Here is a 15,687-nt window from a genome sequence, read left to right on the forward strand (position 1 = left end):
ACAGTACTGAAACTGCTCTCCTCAAAATCACCAACGACCTTCTCCTCTCCTCTGACGCTGGCAACCTCAACATTCTCATCCTCCTCGACCTCAGCGCTGCCTTTGACACCATCGATCACACCATCCTCCTCACCCGACTTGAAACCACCTTTAACGTTACTGGCACTGCCCTCTCTTGGATTAAATCATACCTCTCTGACAGATGCCAGTTCATCTCCATCAATAACTGCAAATCCCCCACTGCTCCCCTCCCCCAAGGTGTTCCCCAAGGTTCAGTTCTTGGCTCCCTCCTCTTCATCCTTTACCTGTCCCCCCTCGGTCTCTTGATCCGCCGTCATGGTCTCCAATTCCACTGCTTCGCCGATGACATCCAGCTTTTCATCTCCACCAAGTCCATCTCCACCGCCACCCACTCTATCCTGACAAACTGCATCACTGAAATAAAATCCTGGCTTCAAATTAACTTCCTCAAACTTAACTATGATAAATCTGAAATAATCATCATTGGCCCAAAAACGCTCATAAAATCCACCAATAACTTTGCCCTCAACATCGACGGTATCCCAGTATCCACCTCCCCTCACATCCGGAATCTTGGCATCATCTTTGACCAAACCCTCTCCTTCGACAAATACACTAAACAGATCACAAAGACAGCGTTCTTTCACCTGAAAAACATCGCCCGTCTCCGTCCATCCCTCTCCTCCACGGCTGCAGAAACCCTCATCCACGCCTTCATCACCTCCCGTCTGGACTACTGCAATAGCCTCCTCTATGGTTCACCCTCAACAATCACCAATAAACTCCAATACATTCAGAACTCCGCTGCCCGTCTACTCACCCATTCCCGGACCCGTGACCACATCACCCCCGTCCTTTACAAGCTTCACTGGCTCCCCATCCCCCAGAGAATCCAGTACAAAATCCTCCTCTTGACCTACAAAGCCCTCCATAACCTGGCCCCATCCTACCTGGCTGACCTCCTCTCCAGACACACTCCCAACCGCAACCTCTGCTCTGCTGGTACCAACCTCCTGACCCCCCCCCCTTCCCTCCCATCCGGACCAAATTCAGATCCTGGGGGGACAGGGCCTTCTCCATCGCTGCTCCCACCCTCTGGAACTCACTACCTCACACCATCAGAGACTCCTCCTCACTCACCACATTCAAAACATCACTCAAGACCCACCTGTTCAACACTGCATTTAACATTTAACCCACATCATTTAACCCCTGACTATCTCTTCTCCTTCTCCCTCCTTTTTGTTTTGAATATTTCCCTATTGATTCTTGTTTTTTGTAATTGTTTTTATGTTTTGCTATGCATTATGTTTTGCACTCTGTCAAAGCGTCTTTGGGCTTCCTGAAAAGCGCTATATAAAATAAATGCATTATTATTATTATTATTAATCCAATGTAACTGGACATTCTTCCTCGCAGGTTTTCTCCCCTCTGTACTCATTCCCTTGGTTGTTGTGTCCAACTCTGGCGCCACTGCCAATATGTCGCTCTTTTGTCCTCTCTCTCTCTCTCCTTGCTCGTGCACGAGTTGAGTTATTTATTGAAAATGAAAATAAATTGTAATCAAATGCTGAACAGGACATTTATTCCATAATTAAAATGCTGTATTGCTCTAACTTTGGATGTTGTGCAGGTGAAACTGGTCAAGTTGAGGGGAGATGTCTCCATGATAACGCTCTTCCAACTTCAAAACCAATCCGTGTGAAGGAAGAGCCGAGTGAAGATCCTTACAATGCAAATGGTGAGCTCAAATGTTTATTAAGTACCTTTAGAATGATTTTACTTTGAATTTCCTGTTCCAAATTACACCTTCTTCACATTTATTGAGTCTTCACTCTGGAACACATCGAGATCATTTTTCTTTTGAAAAAGAACGAAGTTTGCTCTCAACAGTGTTTTGTTCAGAACGTCAAATGTCGGCATCAAAAAGAGTTGAGGGATTTGATGAGAGTAGTTTTAATTGTAGGCCTACGCATCTTGTCAGTGATTTTGTGGTTCTTGATTTTGTGATGCAACTATTGTTCGTGATTCTTGCAGCTGTTTTTTTTGTTTTTTTGTTTTTTTTGTATACAAGATCGAGGCTCGTGTAAGAGCTAACGTTGATCACAAAAAGACAAACTGACACATAAAACATATGATAAAGGGAGCGGGAGACAAGATGGGGAGAGAGAGGGAAGTACACAAGTACAACATTTGAGAGCAGGGACATCGGGTGGTCTGTGGGAGGGAGAGGGCTTGGGGGGGAGGAGGCATGGGAAAGGGGGGGGGGGGGGGGGAGGTAAAAAAAAAACCACATGGACACTGCTCTAGGACTTCCAGGAAAGAAGTAGGTATTTCAAAAAAGAGGATTTGGGATGAAATTAGTGGGGGTAGAAAAGATCAAGGTTTTGGATGGGGGAAGATAAGAGATGGTGGTGAACAGCTGTTTTAAAGACCTGGAGGGAGGAGTCTGATTGAAGAGAGTGAGGGAGTTTGTTCCAGAGGTGGGAGAAAAGAGGAATGGAGGAGTGAAGGTGAGCAGAGAGTCTTGATTTTGGCAGTTTCACCAGAAGAGGATTGCAGGCAGATCTTGTGCCACCTGTAGGAATATTTGGGGGACAGAGCACAGACAGAGCTGGGGGAGCAAGGCCGGAGAGGAGTCGGTAGAAGACAGAAAGACCACCAACAAACCTGCGGTGACTGAGTGAAAGGCCCTCAGAGTTAGCTTCATCGTGGAAGATTCCAATGATTCTGAAAGCTTTGGTTTCAACAGCGTGAAGCCGAACTTGGTGTGAGGCAAGAGCACCGGCCCAGAGGAGAGAACAGTATTCCATTGAGCTGCGGATGAAAGCCTTGTATGAGGTGAGGACCTCAGGTGTGCCAAGAAAGGACTTCGCACAACGGAGGATGCCCAGTCGGCTTAGGATTTTGAGAAAGTAGATGGGAGGGTCAACCAGTCGGTCTTTTCGGAGAGACAAAGTGAGAGTGTGAGATTTGTCAGGATTGAAAGACATGTTCCACTTGTTTGACCAGTCTGTGATTTTGTCCAGGTCTGCAGAGAGTGAGGAGTCTGCAGACTGCCGATCTGAGGGATGAGGTATGGAGCGGCAGAGAGTGGAGTCATCAGCAAAGAGATAGAGAGGATTTTCCAGAGAATCAGGGAGATCATTGATGAAGACCAGAAATAGCACAGGGACCAGATCACTGCCTTGGGGAACTCCAGCCTGAACAGGAAGGGGAGATGAGAGAAACCCATTCAGGCCCACACGTTGACTACGACCAGAGAGGAAGTCCGCAAGCCATGCGTGGAGATTTCCATGGATACCAGAGGAGGATAATTTGGTGAGCAGAGCGGGGTGCCAGACCATATCGAAGGCACGTGATATGTCAAGGGAGACAGCTCTGATTTCCTGTTTGGCATTGAGGACCTCCATCCATTGTTGAGACAGCAGAAGCAGCATGTCCAGAGTAGAGTGACCTGGTCTGAAACCAAATTGATGATCAGAGATCAAGCTGTTGGAGAAGAGTAAGGGTTTAATATCCGAAGCAATGATGGATTCCATGACTTTACTGATTATTGGGAGAAGGCTGATTGGTCTGTAGTTGCAAGGATCTGTTTTTGCACCTTTTTGTGTAAAGCAGTGATGTTTGCTGATTTCCAAACTGATGGCAGATGACCTTGAGCAAAAGAGAGGATGAAGAGAACAGAGAGAGGGTGAGATAGAGCAGCAGAGCAGGATTTTAGGACCCGTGGGTTGGTGCCAACTGTTGCGTGTTGAACAGGTAATGTAGCAAACACATTGTGAATATACCACCAGAAGTCTTTCTACGATTAAAAAATGTTTTTCCTACATTTGTTAAAATATAAAATAACATTTAATTTTTTTTTATTTGACCCAAGCTCCTGCAGTATCATATTTCCATGCGAATAACCCATGGGCTAAATGTTAAATTCGTTCCAAAAATTCCAACTGTGGGGTATACGTGTGTGCGGGTTATATGGTTTTACGGTACGTGACAATAACCACAGGAGACCAAATTAAATTATCAAGGAGATCCAAAAGGAGGCAGTTTTTTATTTTTGCAAGTTTAATCGAAATATCTTTATTGAGATGTATTTGTAAATTTAAGAATATCTTTAATGATATTTATTTATATTTGAAAAATTCTATATGAATATAAAATTTATTATTATTATTTTATTATCATTATTATCATAAGACCTAAAGGATTTCAGGGACCCAAAGGACAAAAGCACTCAAACACCTCCTGGCGCGGGTCTGCAATCTCTGATAAGTGGTCTGCAATCTCTGATAAGTGGCCTGCAATCTCTGATAAGTGGTCTGCAATCTCTGATAAGTGGTCTGCAATCTCTGATAAGTGGTCTGCAATCTCTGATAAGTGGTCTGCAATCTCTGATAAGTGGTCTGCAATCTCTCTGAATCTCTCTTTCTTGTTTTATAAGTGAGACTTCTCTAAATGGAAGACTCTCTTCTGCAGAATTGTCTGGCTACCTGACTTGACTCGAACACTCATACAATCAATCAAAGAAAGATACGTCTTTTTATTATCTCTGTTGGAACCCATCTGTGGATCGGTCCCATCGGCCGATGGGTCTGACCCGTTTGGCGACCCATCTGTGGATGCACGAGAAATGACGATGCAGACCCATCGGCCGATGGGTCTGCGCCATCTGCGGATGTGTTGTTCACCTTGAAGGAATGTGTTGACAGAATGGTGCGCTTCAATCAGGTACACAGTCATTGGAATTACATGTGGTAGGAATTTAACAAAGATGATTTTTTAAATGTTTTATTATCTATTTCTACCCATCTATTTATACATTTTGTCAATACATTTTGTAATTAACAGATACATGGCAGTTTTAGTAAAGCTTTACATAACGTACTCAACATTCATACAAAACATTAGGTGTTCTTCTGATAATGGCGGAGGGGAATGGTGGCAGGGTAGAGAGTGGCAGGTGCTGATGATTAGGGTTAGGGTTAGGGTTAGGGTTGTTAGGGTTAGGGTTGTTAGGGTTAGGGTTAGGGTTGTTAGGGTTAGTTGTTAGTGTTAGGGTTAGGGTTGTTAGGGTTAGGGTTAGGTTAGGGTTAGGGTTAGGTTAACTCATCCGCCATTGATGCATACACATTCCTTCAAGGTGAACAACACATCCGCAGATGGCGCAGACCCATCGGCCGATGGGTCTGCATTGTCATTTCTCGTGCATCCACAGATGGGTCGCCAAACGGGTCAGACCCATCGGCCGATGGGACCGATCCACAGATGGGTTCCAACATCTCCACCACCAGAAGTGTATGGAGGTTATGTTTTTATCCCTGTTTGTCTGTGAGCAGGATATCTCAAGAAGTTAGGGACAGATTCAAACAAAACTTGGAAGACAGATTGGGTGTGTGACAATAAAGAACGGATTCGACTTTGTTGATGATCTGGATCCGGTTATGTTTTTTTTTCATTTTGCCATGTAATCTTTTTTTAAATTTTTATGTCATTTGTTATATTTTTACCTCCACCACCAAAGGTGGACGGAGGTTATGTTTTCACCCCTGTCTGTCTGTCTGTTTGTTTGTTTATCTGTTTGTGAACAAAATATCTCACAAAGTAGTGGACGAAACTTGGTGGACCCATTTGGGTGTCTGACAAGGACGATTCGATTCGATTTTGGTGAAGATCTGAATTTGGATTCGGATATGAGAATTATTAAATTTTTAAGTGATTCTTCACCATTGGGAGATAGGGCCAAAAACGATACATAGCAGGATATCTCAAGATGTTATGGACGGATTTGGACGAAACTTGTTGGACAGGTTGTGTGTATGACAAGGAAGAATCGATTCAATTTTGATGAAGATCAGCTAGTAGAATTTTTAAATGATTCTTCACCATTGCGTGATATGGCCAACCAGGTGGAGTTCGCTCTCCACTGAGTGCCGTTCTAGTTTTTATTATAATTTTGCCTTGATATCTCAAAAGACTTTCACAGTGTTTGGAATCGGGGTCTGATATCCAAGCTTCCATCTTTAGTCAGGTTCACTATGTTAACAAATATAATTTCGTTCAAAATTTTGGTAGATTAGCAAAACTATACAATTTTGGAATATTCAGAGCATGAGGAATCCAAAAATTAATGTTTACATTTGCGTAGACACCTTTGCGAAAATGACACTCAGGACAGTGATGAAGATAGTCAGGTTCACTATGTTAACAAATATAATTTCTTTCAAAATTTTGGGATTAGCAAACCTGTACATTTTTGGAATCTTCAGAGCATGGAGAATCTGAAAATTAATGTTTACATTTGCGTAGACACCTGCATGGCCGCCATTTTGGATTTTGAAAATGGCCGCCATAAAATACATATTTTGCGCGATCTCGGCTTCTAGTCAACCTAGAGACTTAATTAAATATGCTAATCCTATGTTTTCTGGGTCAAGGAATCCAATAAAGGCCTCAAAATAGTGCTCAGGATTATAGAAAAGCAACAAACAAAGGAAATTGAAAACCATTGTCTTTCTATTTGTGATATAACTGTATTACATAATACATGATATTGCAAGTCCTTTGAAGTTATAGGTTGTTATAGGAAGTTATAGGTAGTATCAGATTGAACTATAAGTCCTATACACAGGATCTACGAGGTCTATACCGTACAGGAATATGCTTTTACAGATCTTCATCACTGTCCTGAGTGTCATTTTCGCAAAGGTGTCTATGCAAATGTAAACATTAATTTTTGGATTCCTCATGCTCTGAATATTCCAAAATTGTATAGTTTTGCTAATCTACCAAAATTTTGAACGAAAAAACATAGTGAACCTGACTAATTTGTCGATTTCAGAGCATGGCTCAGGCAATTCAGCGTGGGTGGATTTCGAAAGGCTGTTAGATTTATTAGGTGATTCCAGTCCAACCTGATACAACCTGCAATGCTATCATGGGGGCATAATGTATTTTAATAAAACTCAATTTCACACTATCAACAGCGGTGTCCCTCAGGATTCTGTCCTGTCTCCAACACTCTTTCTTCTTTTTACCAATGACCTTCTTTCTTCTACAAATAACCAAATGTACTTGTATGCTGATGACTCGACATTACATTCCTCCATGTTTTTCCATCTGTCCCATTTCCCATCACTCGATTTACATCTCGTTTGATCACAGTTACCTTTTTAAAATCCGATTTGGACAATATTTCCCAGTGGGGCAAACGTAATCAGGTTAAGTTTAATGCTTCGAAAACTCAATTTCTTCACATCGCTCTCTAAAATTCTTCTCAACTCTCCAATCTCCTTTGAAAGCTGCACAGTTACACCATGTGATACAATAAACCTACTAGGTATTACCTTAACATCAAATTTATCCTGGAATTCACACATTACACAAATAGCTAAGTCTGCCTCGAATAAACTGAGAGTTCTCTTCAGATGTCGAAAATTCTTCTCCTCTCAACAATTGCTTCAACTATATAAAGGATTGATTCGTCCTTGTATAGAATACTGCTCTCACATATGGGGAGGTTCTAGCTCCACACTTACTGGACAGAATTGAATCTAAAGTAATCCGCCGACTTATCAACTCTCCCAATCTGACCTCAAAACTCGACCCGCCCGAATTACGCCTCAAAGTACTGCGGACAGAGGTTATGTTTTCATCCCTGTCTGTTTGTCTGTCTGTGAGCAGGGTATATCAAAAGGTTATGGATGGATCCGGACGAAATTTGGTGGACAGGTTGAGTGTACGACAAGGATGGTTTGCTTAGATTTTGGTGAAGATCCGGATGCGGATCAGAATTATTTTCGTTTCTTCACCATTGAGAAATACGGCCAAAAACTATACATATCACAATATCTCAAAAAAAATTGGACGATACCTGGGGGGCAGTTTGGGTGTATGACAAGGACAAATTGATTCGATTTTGGTGAAGTTCACGAAGGTTCCCTGTGTGAAGGTCTCCATACGAATCCATCAATAAGTTTTATTTCTGAAACTTTAATTCTGTTCCACTTTGGACCTCTCTCCCCCCCCCTCGCATGGTTATAGTATTTGCAAGAGTAAATGATTTGTTCAAAAATATGTTGATTGACTTCCAGGTTAAGTCTTCATGAAAGTGTAAGTTTCCTGATTCATGGCTGTTTCTAAAAAATACTTGTGTGTGGTTGCTTTGTTTTTACATCCTTGTGACAAATCTCCTTTTCTCTGACCAATCTTCAGAGAGACGGAGCCCGATCACAAGGATGTTGTCGTCTCCCAAGAATACTGTCACGTTCACTGAAAATTCTTCCCAGCAACACAAGAAGTCTGTGGAATATGAACAGAAAAGTATTTATCGACAAGAACAGATGAAGATTCCCACTTCCGAAGACATACCCAGGTGCAACATGTGCAATCAATCATTCGGTTGCATTTCAACCTATCAGAATCACATGAAGACACATTTTGGCAAAATACCGTATACGTGTCATGTTTGCAACAAATCATTTAATAAGAGCTTGTTCTACCGGGCACACATGTGGACACATCCTGGGGAAAAGCTGTACAAGTGCCTTTTCTGTAATAAATCATTAAAATGGAAGTCAGCGTACCAGACGCACATGGGGATGCATGCCGGAGTAAAACCGTTTAGGTGCACTTTGTGCAGCAAATCATTCAGTCATAAATCAAGCCGCCAGACGCACATGCGTGCACACACGGGGGAGAAGCCATACAAGTGCAGTGTGTGCGACAAATCATTTAAATATTTGTCATCCCACCAGAAACACATGAAGATCCACACTGGGGAGAAGCCGTACAAGTGCACCGTGTGCAATAAATCATTTCTTCAGTCCTCGACCCACCTGGTACACATGAGGACCCATACTGGTGAGAAGCCGTACAAGTGCACCGTGTGCAGTAAATCATTTAGTTATAACTCAAACTGCAAGAAACATATGAAGATTCATACCAAAGAGAAGTCGTTCAAGTGCAGCATCTGTCATAAATTATTCCGTACCATGGCGGACTGTAGGAATCACTTGAGGACCCATACTGGGGAGAAGCCATACAAGTGTGATATGTGCAATAAATCCTTCTGCAGCATGAAATACTGCAAGGTACATATGAGGACCCACACTGGGGAGAATCGGTACAAGTGCAGTCTCTGTGATAAATCATTCCGTCACATCTCGACCTGCCGTGGACATTTGAAGACCCACACTAAATGACCTCATTAATGAGCAAAAACACTCGTATACACCAAGGACAACATAAACATCTACCGAAGAACGACACGAGCTAGAAACGTCAACATCATACAAATACCTTTGAGTATAAAGAACCAACAAATGTGCAAAACAATCCCCAAGGAAGACCTACGTAGAACAAGGCGGAACCTAGCAACATATCTTTCCCCAGGATATCCATCGGAAAAAGGGATGCAAGTAATGATGAGGGTTAGGGGAGAACGCAAGGGGTGGACAACATGGCTACATAAGAAACATTTTGGGAGTATTTGGGTGGATTAAAGGGTGTAGAAAAGATAATGGCTTTGGATTGAGGGGAGGTGAAGGTAAAATAGCTTGATATGGTGGTGTACAGCTGTCTCGAAGACCAGGAGGGAAGGATGAGTGGAGGTGAGCAGTGGCTCTGGACTTCAGCAGGTTCACTTGGAGAGGGTTGCTGGTGGACCGTGTGCATCCTGCAGATAGCCTTGGGAGTGGGGGGGAGCAGATTACGGGGAGGGCAGACCAGAAGTGAGGCGGAAGAAGACAGAGAGACGACAAAACTTTCACTGATAGCGAATTGATTGACCCATAGACTGAGCTTCATCGCAAGAGATGCCTTTGATCTTGACAGACTTGGTTTCCATGGCATCAAGCTGAGCAATATGTGAGGCAGGCGAGCCAACCCAGAGGGAAGAGCAGTACTCCATCAAGCTGCGGATGAAAGCCGGCTAGGTGCATAGGGATTTGCCCAACGGAGAATGCCCAATTCGGCATCTGGCTTTGGAGGCCAATTTTGAAATGTGGCTTGCTCAAGATATACCATGGCTGAGAGTGAGACCCAAGAGTTTGAGTGACTGAACCGCGTTAAGAGGGTTGTTGGGAAAGTAGATAGGAGGGTTTGCGGAACGGTCCTTTCAAAATGAGCGTGTGAGATTTCTCGGGATTGAAAGACATGTTGGAAGTGTTTGACCGGTTTTTTGATTTTGTTAAGGTCTGAGGAGAGGGAAGAGGATGTTGCCTCTGACAGAAGGATGAGGGATGTTGTCGTAGAATTTCGTGTATGACTCACAGGACTCCAATGACCGGACTCAGGTTTCCAAAAGGTCTGGTTTATTATTCACTTCATTCCATTTACCAAATAATACCGCATTATTCAATGGCTGAGATTAACTCTTTTCCATGGTCCTTTTCGTTCGGCTGATGTTCTTCCGCAGCGCCGTACTCGTTCATTCCATCGTTCCGTCGGGCAGGGCTTCTGAGGACAAGTCTACTTTACTCAACGTTTGCTCTCGTTATATCGCCAAACTGGACTTAATCTCCTCTCCGCTAATGTCCCGAGGTCATGCATCGCACCGAGTCCTGGCATCAGCTCGCTCCCCTCCTGCTGTGATTTCCATTTACACAGCAGGGGGGGGTGCTCTAGCCTGGGGCCTTGACCAGGTGTTTCCAAAGGATTATCATGTTCATGCACATTCTGCTTCGTTACCAGATTTAATCAATGAGTTACCAGGGCCAATCAATACGTTACACTGAGTTACACTTCCACAATTCCCTCATCTTTTTGTTTTTGTTTATATTAACCATTAATCTAAACATCAATATAAGTAAACAATAAATCACTACTAGTAAACATCATTACAAGTATAAGTAAATAATCAATCACTTTGGTAATCAAATTCCCTTAGGCATACACCGTCATCCTGCAAGAATCACAAAACATTTCGTTGGTCATTGACTCCTTCCATATTGTTCAATCTATTGCATTTGCATCACAAATATATTTTCAAAACAACACTTCACCATCACCAAGATACAACAATTTCACTTCATTTTCAAGTTTTGTAAAGCATCTGCACCATCTGGCAAAAAACGTTTGCCTCCACACAAATGTTAACTTTGTTTGAAAGGAAGGGCTGATCACTTGTGTTTGAATCCAGGTATGAAACATTTTCTCCTAATGTCTTCATAGCTCCTGCACTACTTCGTGTAGGATTTCGCTGTTGTGGTAACACTGCGGAGTCATAGACTGACCCTTCTCTCCATGTAGCATTCTTGCCACTTTTTTGCTGTGAACCATAATGATTCCTTGAACAAGGCCTTCACCCAGTTGTAGTCGACTTGCCTCCTCCCTCATTGTGAGTGGGCAGCAAGTATTGGTGTGACGTTGATTGGCCAGCAAGATGTGGAACAGGGATGCCGGATGCATCCACACTGATGTTGGGACCATGGTGTTCAGGTCATTCATGGTCCTTACCAGGAGCAACCAGCAGAATCGTGCACAGCTGTTGTGACAAGGGCACAGCCGTTTTTTGCAGCTCCATGCTGGTTCCCCGGACGTTGGTGAAGTAATAACATATGTCCCCGCATTTCACAGAGGTTGCAGGTAAAATGTCGTTGTCCTGCAACTTCTGATGTGGTGAATGTTCGAAGTCTTCGAACAAGAGTAAGTGATCGCCTTTCTTTCATATGTTGCAGTGTGATCCAGGCAAATGGTCACATAAATTTCCTTGGTGAAGGTAAGCATTCATCTCCAAGTTACACGGGAGAATGTCTTCATCATTCTTTGAGAAAGAGGGTGTATGCCACGATTAACTTCATTTTTTAGCCACAAATTTTCTTTCTTTCTTCTTCCCAATTCCGTTAGCAATCCCTCCAAAATGTGATCTCGTCTTATCCTTATGCTCAGTCATATCTGAATCTGCTTTCCGCACACACTGAATCAGATAGGGTACATCTTACCATGAAATCAGCATAATCATGTATATCTTCCGACAGTTTCACATTCAACAATTTGTTGTTTTTCCTTAACACAAAAAGTTATATTCATTTATATGCGTCACACAAATATTCAATCAGGTATGTATTTTATTACTAAACTAAGAATAGCATTGTATATGATTACAATCACAAACGGGAATACCTAATTCCCAACAACAATTTTCCCAAACCAACAAATTAAGCATAATGTATTATTACCATAATTCCTCTCCACTTTTTTTTTTTTTTTTTTTTTTTTTTTTTTATAACAGTGTGTCACTCGTGGTGATATGAGTTCATTGATATTGTAATTGACACAACTCATAACATTGTCGTTATGCCATTATCTTAATTCTACTGTTTATGTCGCCATAAAAGTCTTCCTTTTCTGGTTCCACATTTCTTTCCTCATTTGTCACTTCATGTGTTATCATCGTGTTGTTGGTTACCTTATTCAAACACACCGTCACTAAGGCTTTCAAGCAAGCCACCACTAAAACAATTGCCAATATAACTACTAAACCAACAAACAAGTCTGCTACTCCTTGTATATATTCATATCTATGACATAGTTATATGTCGATGACATTTAACATTATATACCAAACTAACAAGCTTCCTAAAAGGTAAATAAAGAAAATCCCTTAATATGTAACATAATCAGATTATTTGTCTTACCCTGATCCCCCTATCTCCCGGGGTTGAACTCAATCCCCTGATCATGAGTGTAGTTGTGATACATTTTTTCACTCATGCTGTATTAATATCAGCAGGTAATTGTATGTCATGTAGGCAAATAAATGTCACTATTCCAAGTAGGAATATCACATGTTGAAAATGTAATGTTTATCAATGCAAGGGGTGTTAAAATGTAATTCAAATGACTGTAAATCATGACTATCATTTTTCTACCACTGAATGTTCTGCTGGGCTGCTAGGTGCAGCCTCATTTTCTGTGGGATCGTCCACCTTAGCCCCATGTGCTTGCTTGCAATGAGAGGCATGAATCCAACTTTCTATTTTGGGTCCATATTTGTTTCTATTCTTATCAATCTCCTATGGTTTATCAATTCGTTCCAAGATACCGCAACCAAAGGTTTTAACCAAAGCTCTACCAAACTATTTCCAATTTGAACAAAAATGCCAGTGAAACAATGATTCGAAGGATTAACTTCAAGGGGTCAATAAATTTATTCTATAGCCAGATCTAATTTTCCCATCCAATAGTTTGCCTTGCCACATGTCATATTATAACACCTTAATAAACCTTCGAAAAAATGTTTCCCATCTCAACAAATTTCCTTTTTTACAAATAGCCATGTGTAACTTACGTATTTAACTACAATTTCCTCTCAATTTGTTTGGCCTAACTGGCCGCAAAAGTGGCTGCCAGCATGCAGTACCGTTTTTTATCTACCAAGGAAGTGTTCCACACAAGACCTCTACCAAAATGTTGTTTGTAAAAACAAATCTGGGATTTCTGATTACATGGATGCACACTCTCAGGACATTTTCAGGCTGCTGTTAACAATCCACTACGATGACTTAATTCCTTTACCCACAATCAAATAATTAGTACAAATTGAGGATATTATCCCTATCACATTCTTTTATAGATTCATTATGTTGGATCTAATTTTTTCCAATAATTTTCCACTGCTGTAAGGCGGAACAATAGCTCTCATAAGTCTTAGTAATATCGTACTTAATTTGCCCAGCAGAGAATAATTTATTTACTATCCTTTCTCATCTGTTAACCAGTGACTTTGTTTAAACTCCAGAACTGAAAAACCCACAATAGTTCAAACCAGCAAAATTTTCTTTACTCTTTTCCCATATCATCTATGCCTAAAACACATCCATACATACAGCACAATTTATATGCTGATAAAATTCAAGTTTATATATATAAAATCCATGAGCAGAGTATTCTGGGAAGTCAGTGTAAGACCTCTCCCAAATTTGGATGATTTTGTACTTCCTCATTTCCTTTTATGAAGCTCATATCCATAAATAGATGTTATTCTCATATACATTCTATCAAAAATGGAATCCCAAAATTACTCACAATTTTACTATTAATTAATGGCTGCTCATAACCCAGCACATCAAAAAAAAATTTTATATTCCATTTCCCTTGACAAAAGAGATAATGTTCATAATCAAATTATATTTCTATTTTATTTTACGGATTCTCTGGATATTCAATCCCATCCACATATCCCAATCCCATCCACATATAGCTATCCATTTCCAGACAGGCACACTGTCGGTGTCAACAATCTTGTAAGATTGATACACAAAAACACACACACACATGCATTATGCATATTTGTTTGCGTTGGAACCATTATTTACAGATCAGATGGGTGTCAATTTTATTTCAATTTCATAAAATTTGTCAATCAAATTCAAAATGCTTATAGACAAATAAACCAAAAGTCCATTCTTAGAAAACCCTTATGATGTCAAATTGAAATTACCCTTTCTGCCTTCACAATAATCTATCCAAATTTTGACTACACACCCATTTGCATGTCAGTCGACCATTGACCTATCAATCGTGCGGAACAATAGTCCGAAATTCCCACCTGATCATCATGTGACTCTTGTTACTTGGTTTGCCAACAATTGCAACGCAATTGTTCCAAACTTTGTAAATTTAAAATTGCTGTGCCCAAAATAGAAGATCCAATTTTGGCATTTGATCAATTAATTATTAATTTGTTAACAAGCAAAAAGAAAAATGAATCATTCTTGCTCTGAAAACTTTTCAGACACAAGAATCATTGACAGTTGTTCATGTTTGTCCAGTAATCGAATCTGTTGAGGCCAATCATCATTTGGGATTTGCAGCAATGAAGGCCTAATCATTGTCTGAGGTATCGGTCAGCACTGGTACCCTTGATCTTGGTTTACCCTATTAACTTGTCTTCCTTTTGGTATACGGACATCCTCTTTTCCAATGTCCCATCCGTCCACATTTGAAACACCGGTTTCTGTCGTTGTCTGATCTGTGCACCTGTGCACTTGTATTGCTGGGCTGCATCTCTACATCCCTGAGTTGCCACTGCAATCTCTCGTTATCTCCTGAAACACGAAAAAATTCTCTGTACCGTCCTTTTTGGGGAGACAACTGGAAATCTGATGGGACAACTGTCACTTTCGTTCCTAATTTCGAGGGCAGTTGTGCATTTGTCTCCTCCACTGTATCCTGTATCCTTTTTATTTTAAGTTCTAGATCCGTTATCCGTTCTTGCTGTTCCCGTTGTCTGGATTCACCATCCCAAAGATGGAATGCAAGCCAGTCTACCGTTAGATTCTGTCTCTTCCTGGCTTTCAATCTTTGTTCCAATCTTTCCAATCGACTTCGCTCGAATGTACCATCTCTTGGAAACTCCTCATCATGTCCCTTTGTCCACAAATACCAATTCTCGACCTGCCTTATAGCTTCGGCATCATAACGGTCGTACATATGATGTGTACAAGTACCTTTTTGTGGAATTTCTGGTTGTCCTTGTGTATTCTTGCAGGCTCCATTTCCCATTCTGCCTTTTATCAAAGTAGCGTTGGATGTGTTGTAGCTTGTTCCAGGTTCCTCTAAAGCTTCACTCGTACCTCCAGGAAGGATCTCTCCACCTGTTCACACGGTGATTTCCAGAGAATCTCCCTCAGCTGTGGCTTTTGCACAATCCAATCTCACAGA

General features: G+C 41.3%; 1 protein-coding gene across 2 annotated transcripts in view; it reads left to right on the forward strand.

Moving 5' to 3' along the window:
* The window catches only part of LOC144892233 (uncharacterized), a 43,197-nt gene that overhangs the window by 18,185 nt on the left and 9,325 nt on the right, over window positions 1-15,687 (forward strand). Inside the window, exons 3-5 of one of the 2 annotated variants that reach the window (XR_013623450.1) lie at window positions 1,655-1,762; window positions 8,236-8,395; window positions 8,778-8,883. Coding sequence is in view for 1 of the 2 variants with exons in the window: in XM_078777823.1 (XP_078633949.1) it covers window positions 1,655-1,762; window positions 8,236-8,395; window positions 8,778-8,787 (278 nt within the window). In the remaining variant the exon portion in view is untranslated. Of the gene's footprint in view, window positions 1-1,654; window positions 1,763-8,235; window positions 8,396-8,777; window positions 9,754-15,687 lie in introns of those variants that run through there. The other variant, XM_078777823.1, reaches the window with a different exon arrangement.

Source organism: Myxine glutinosa, chromosome 5 (genome assembly GCF_964187855.1).
Source record: "Myxine glutinosa chromosome 5, kmMyxGlut1.1, whole genome shotgun sequence".
NCBI lineage: Eukaryota > Metazoa > Chordata > Myxini > Myxiniformes > Myxinidae > Myxine > Myxine glutinosa.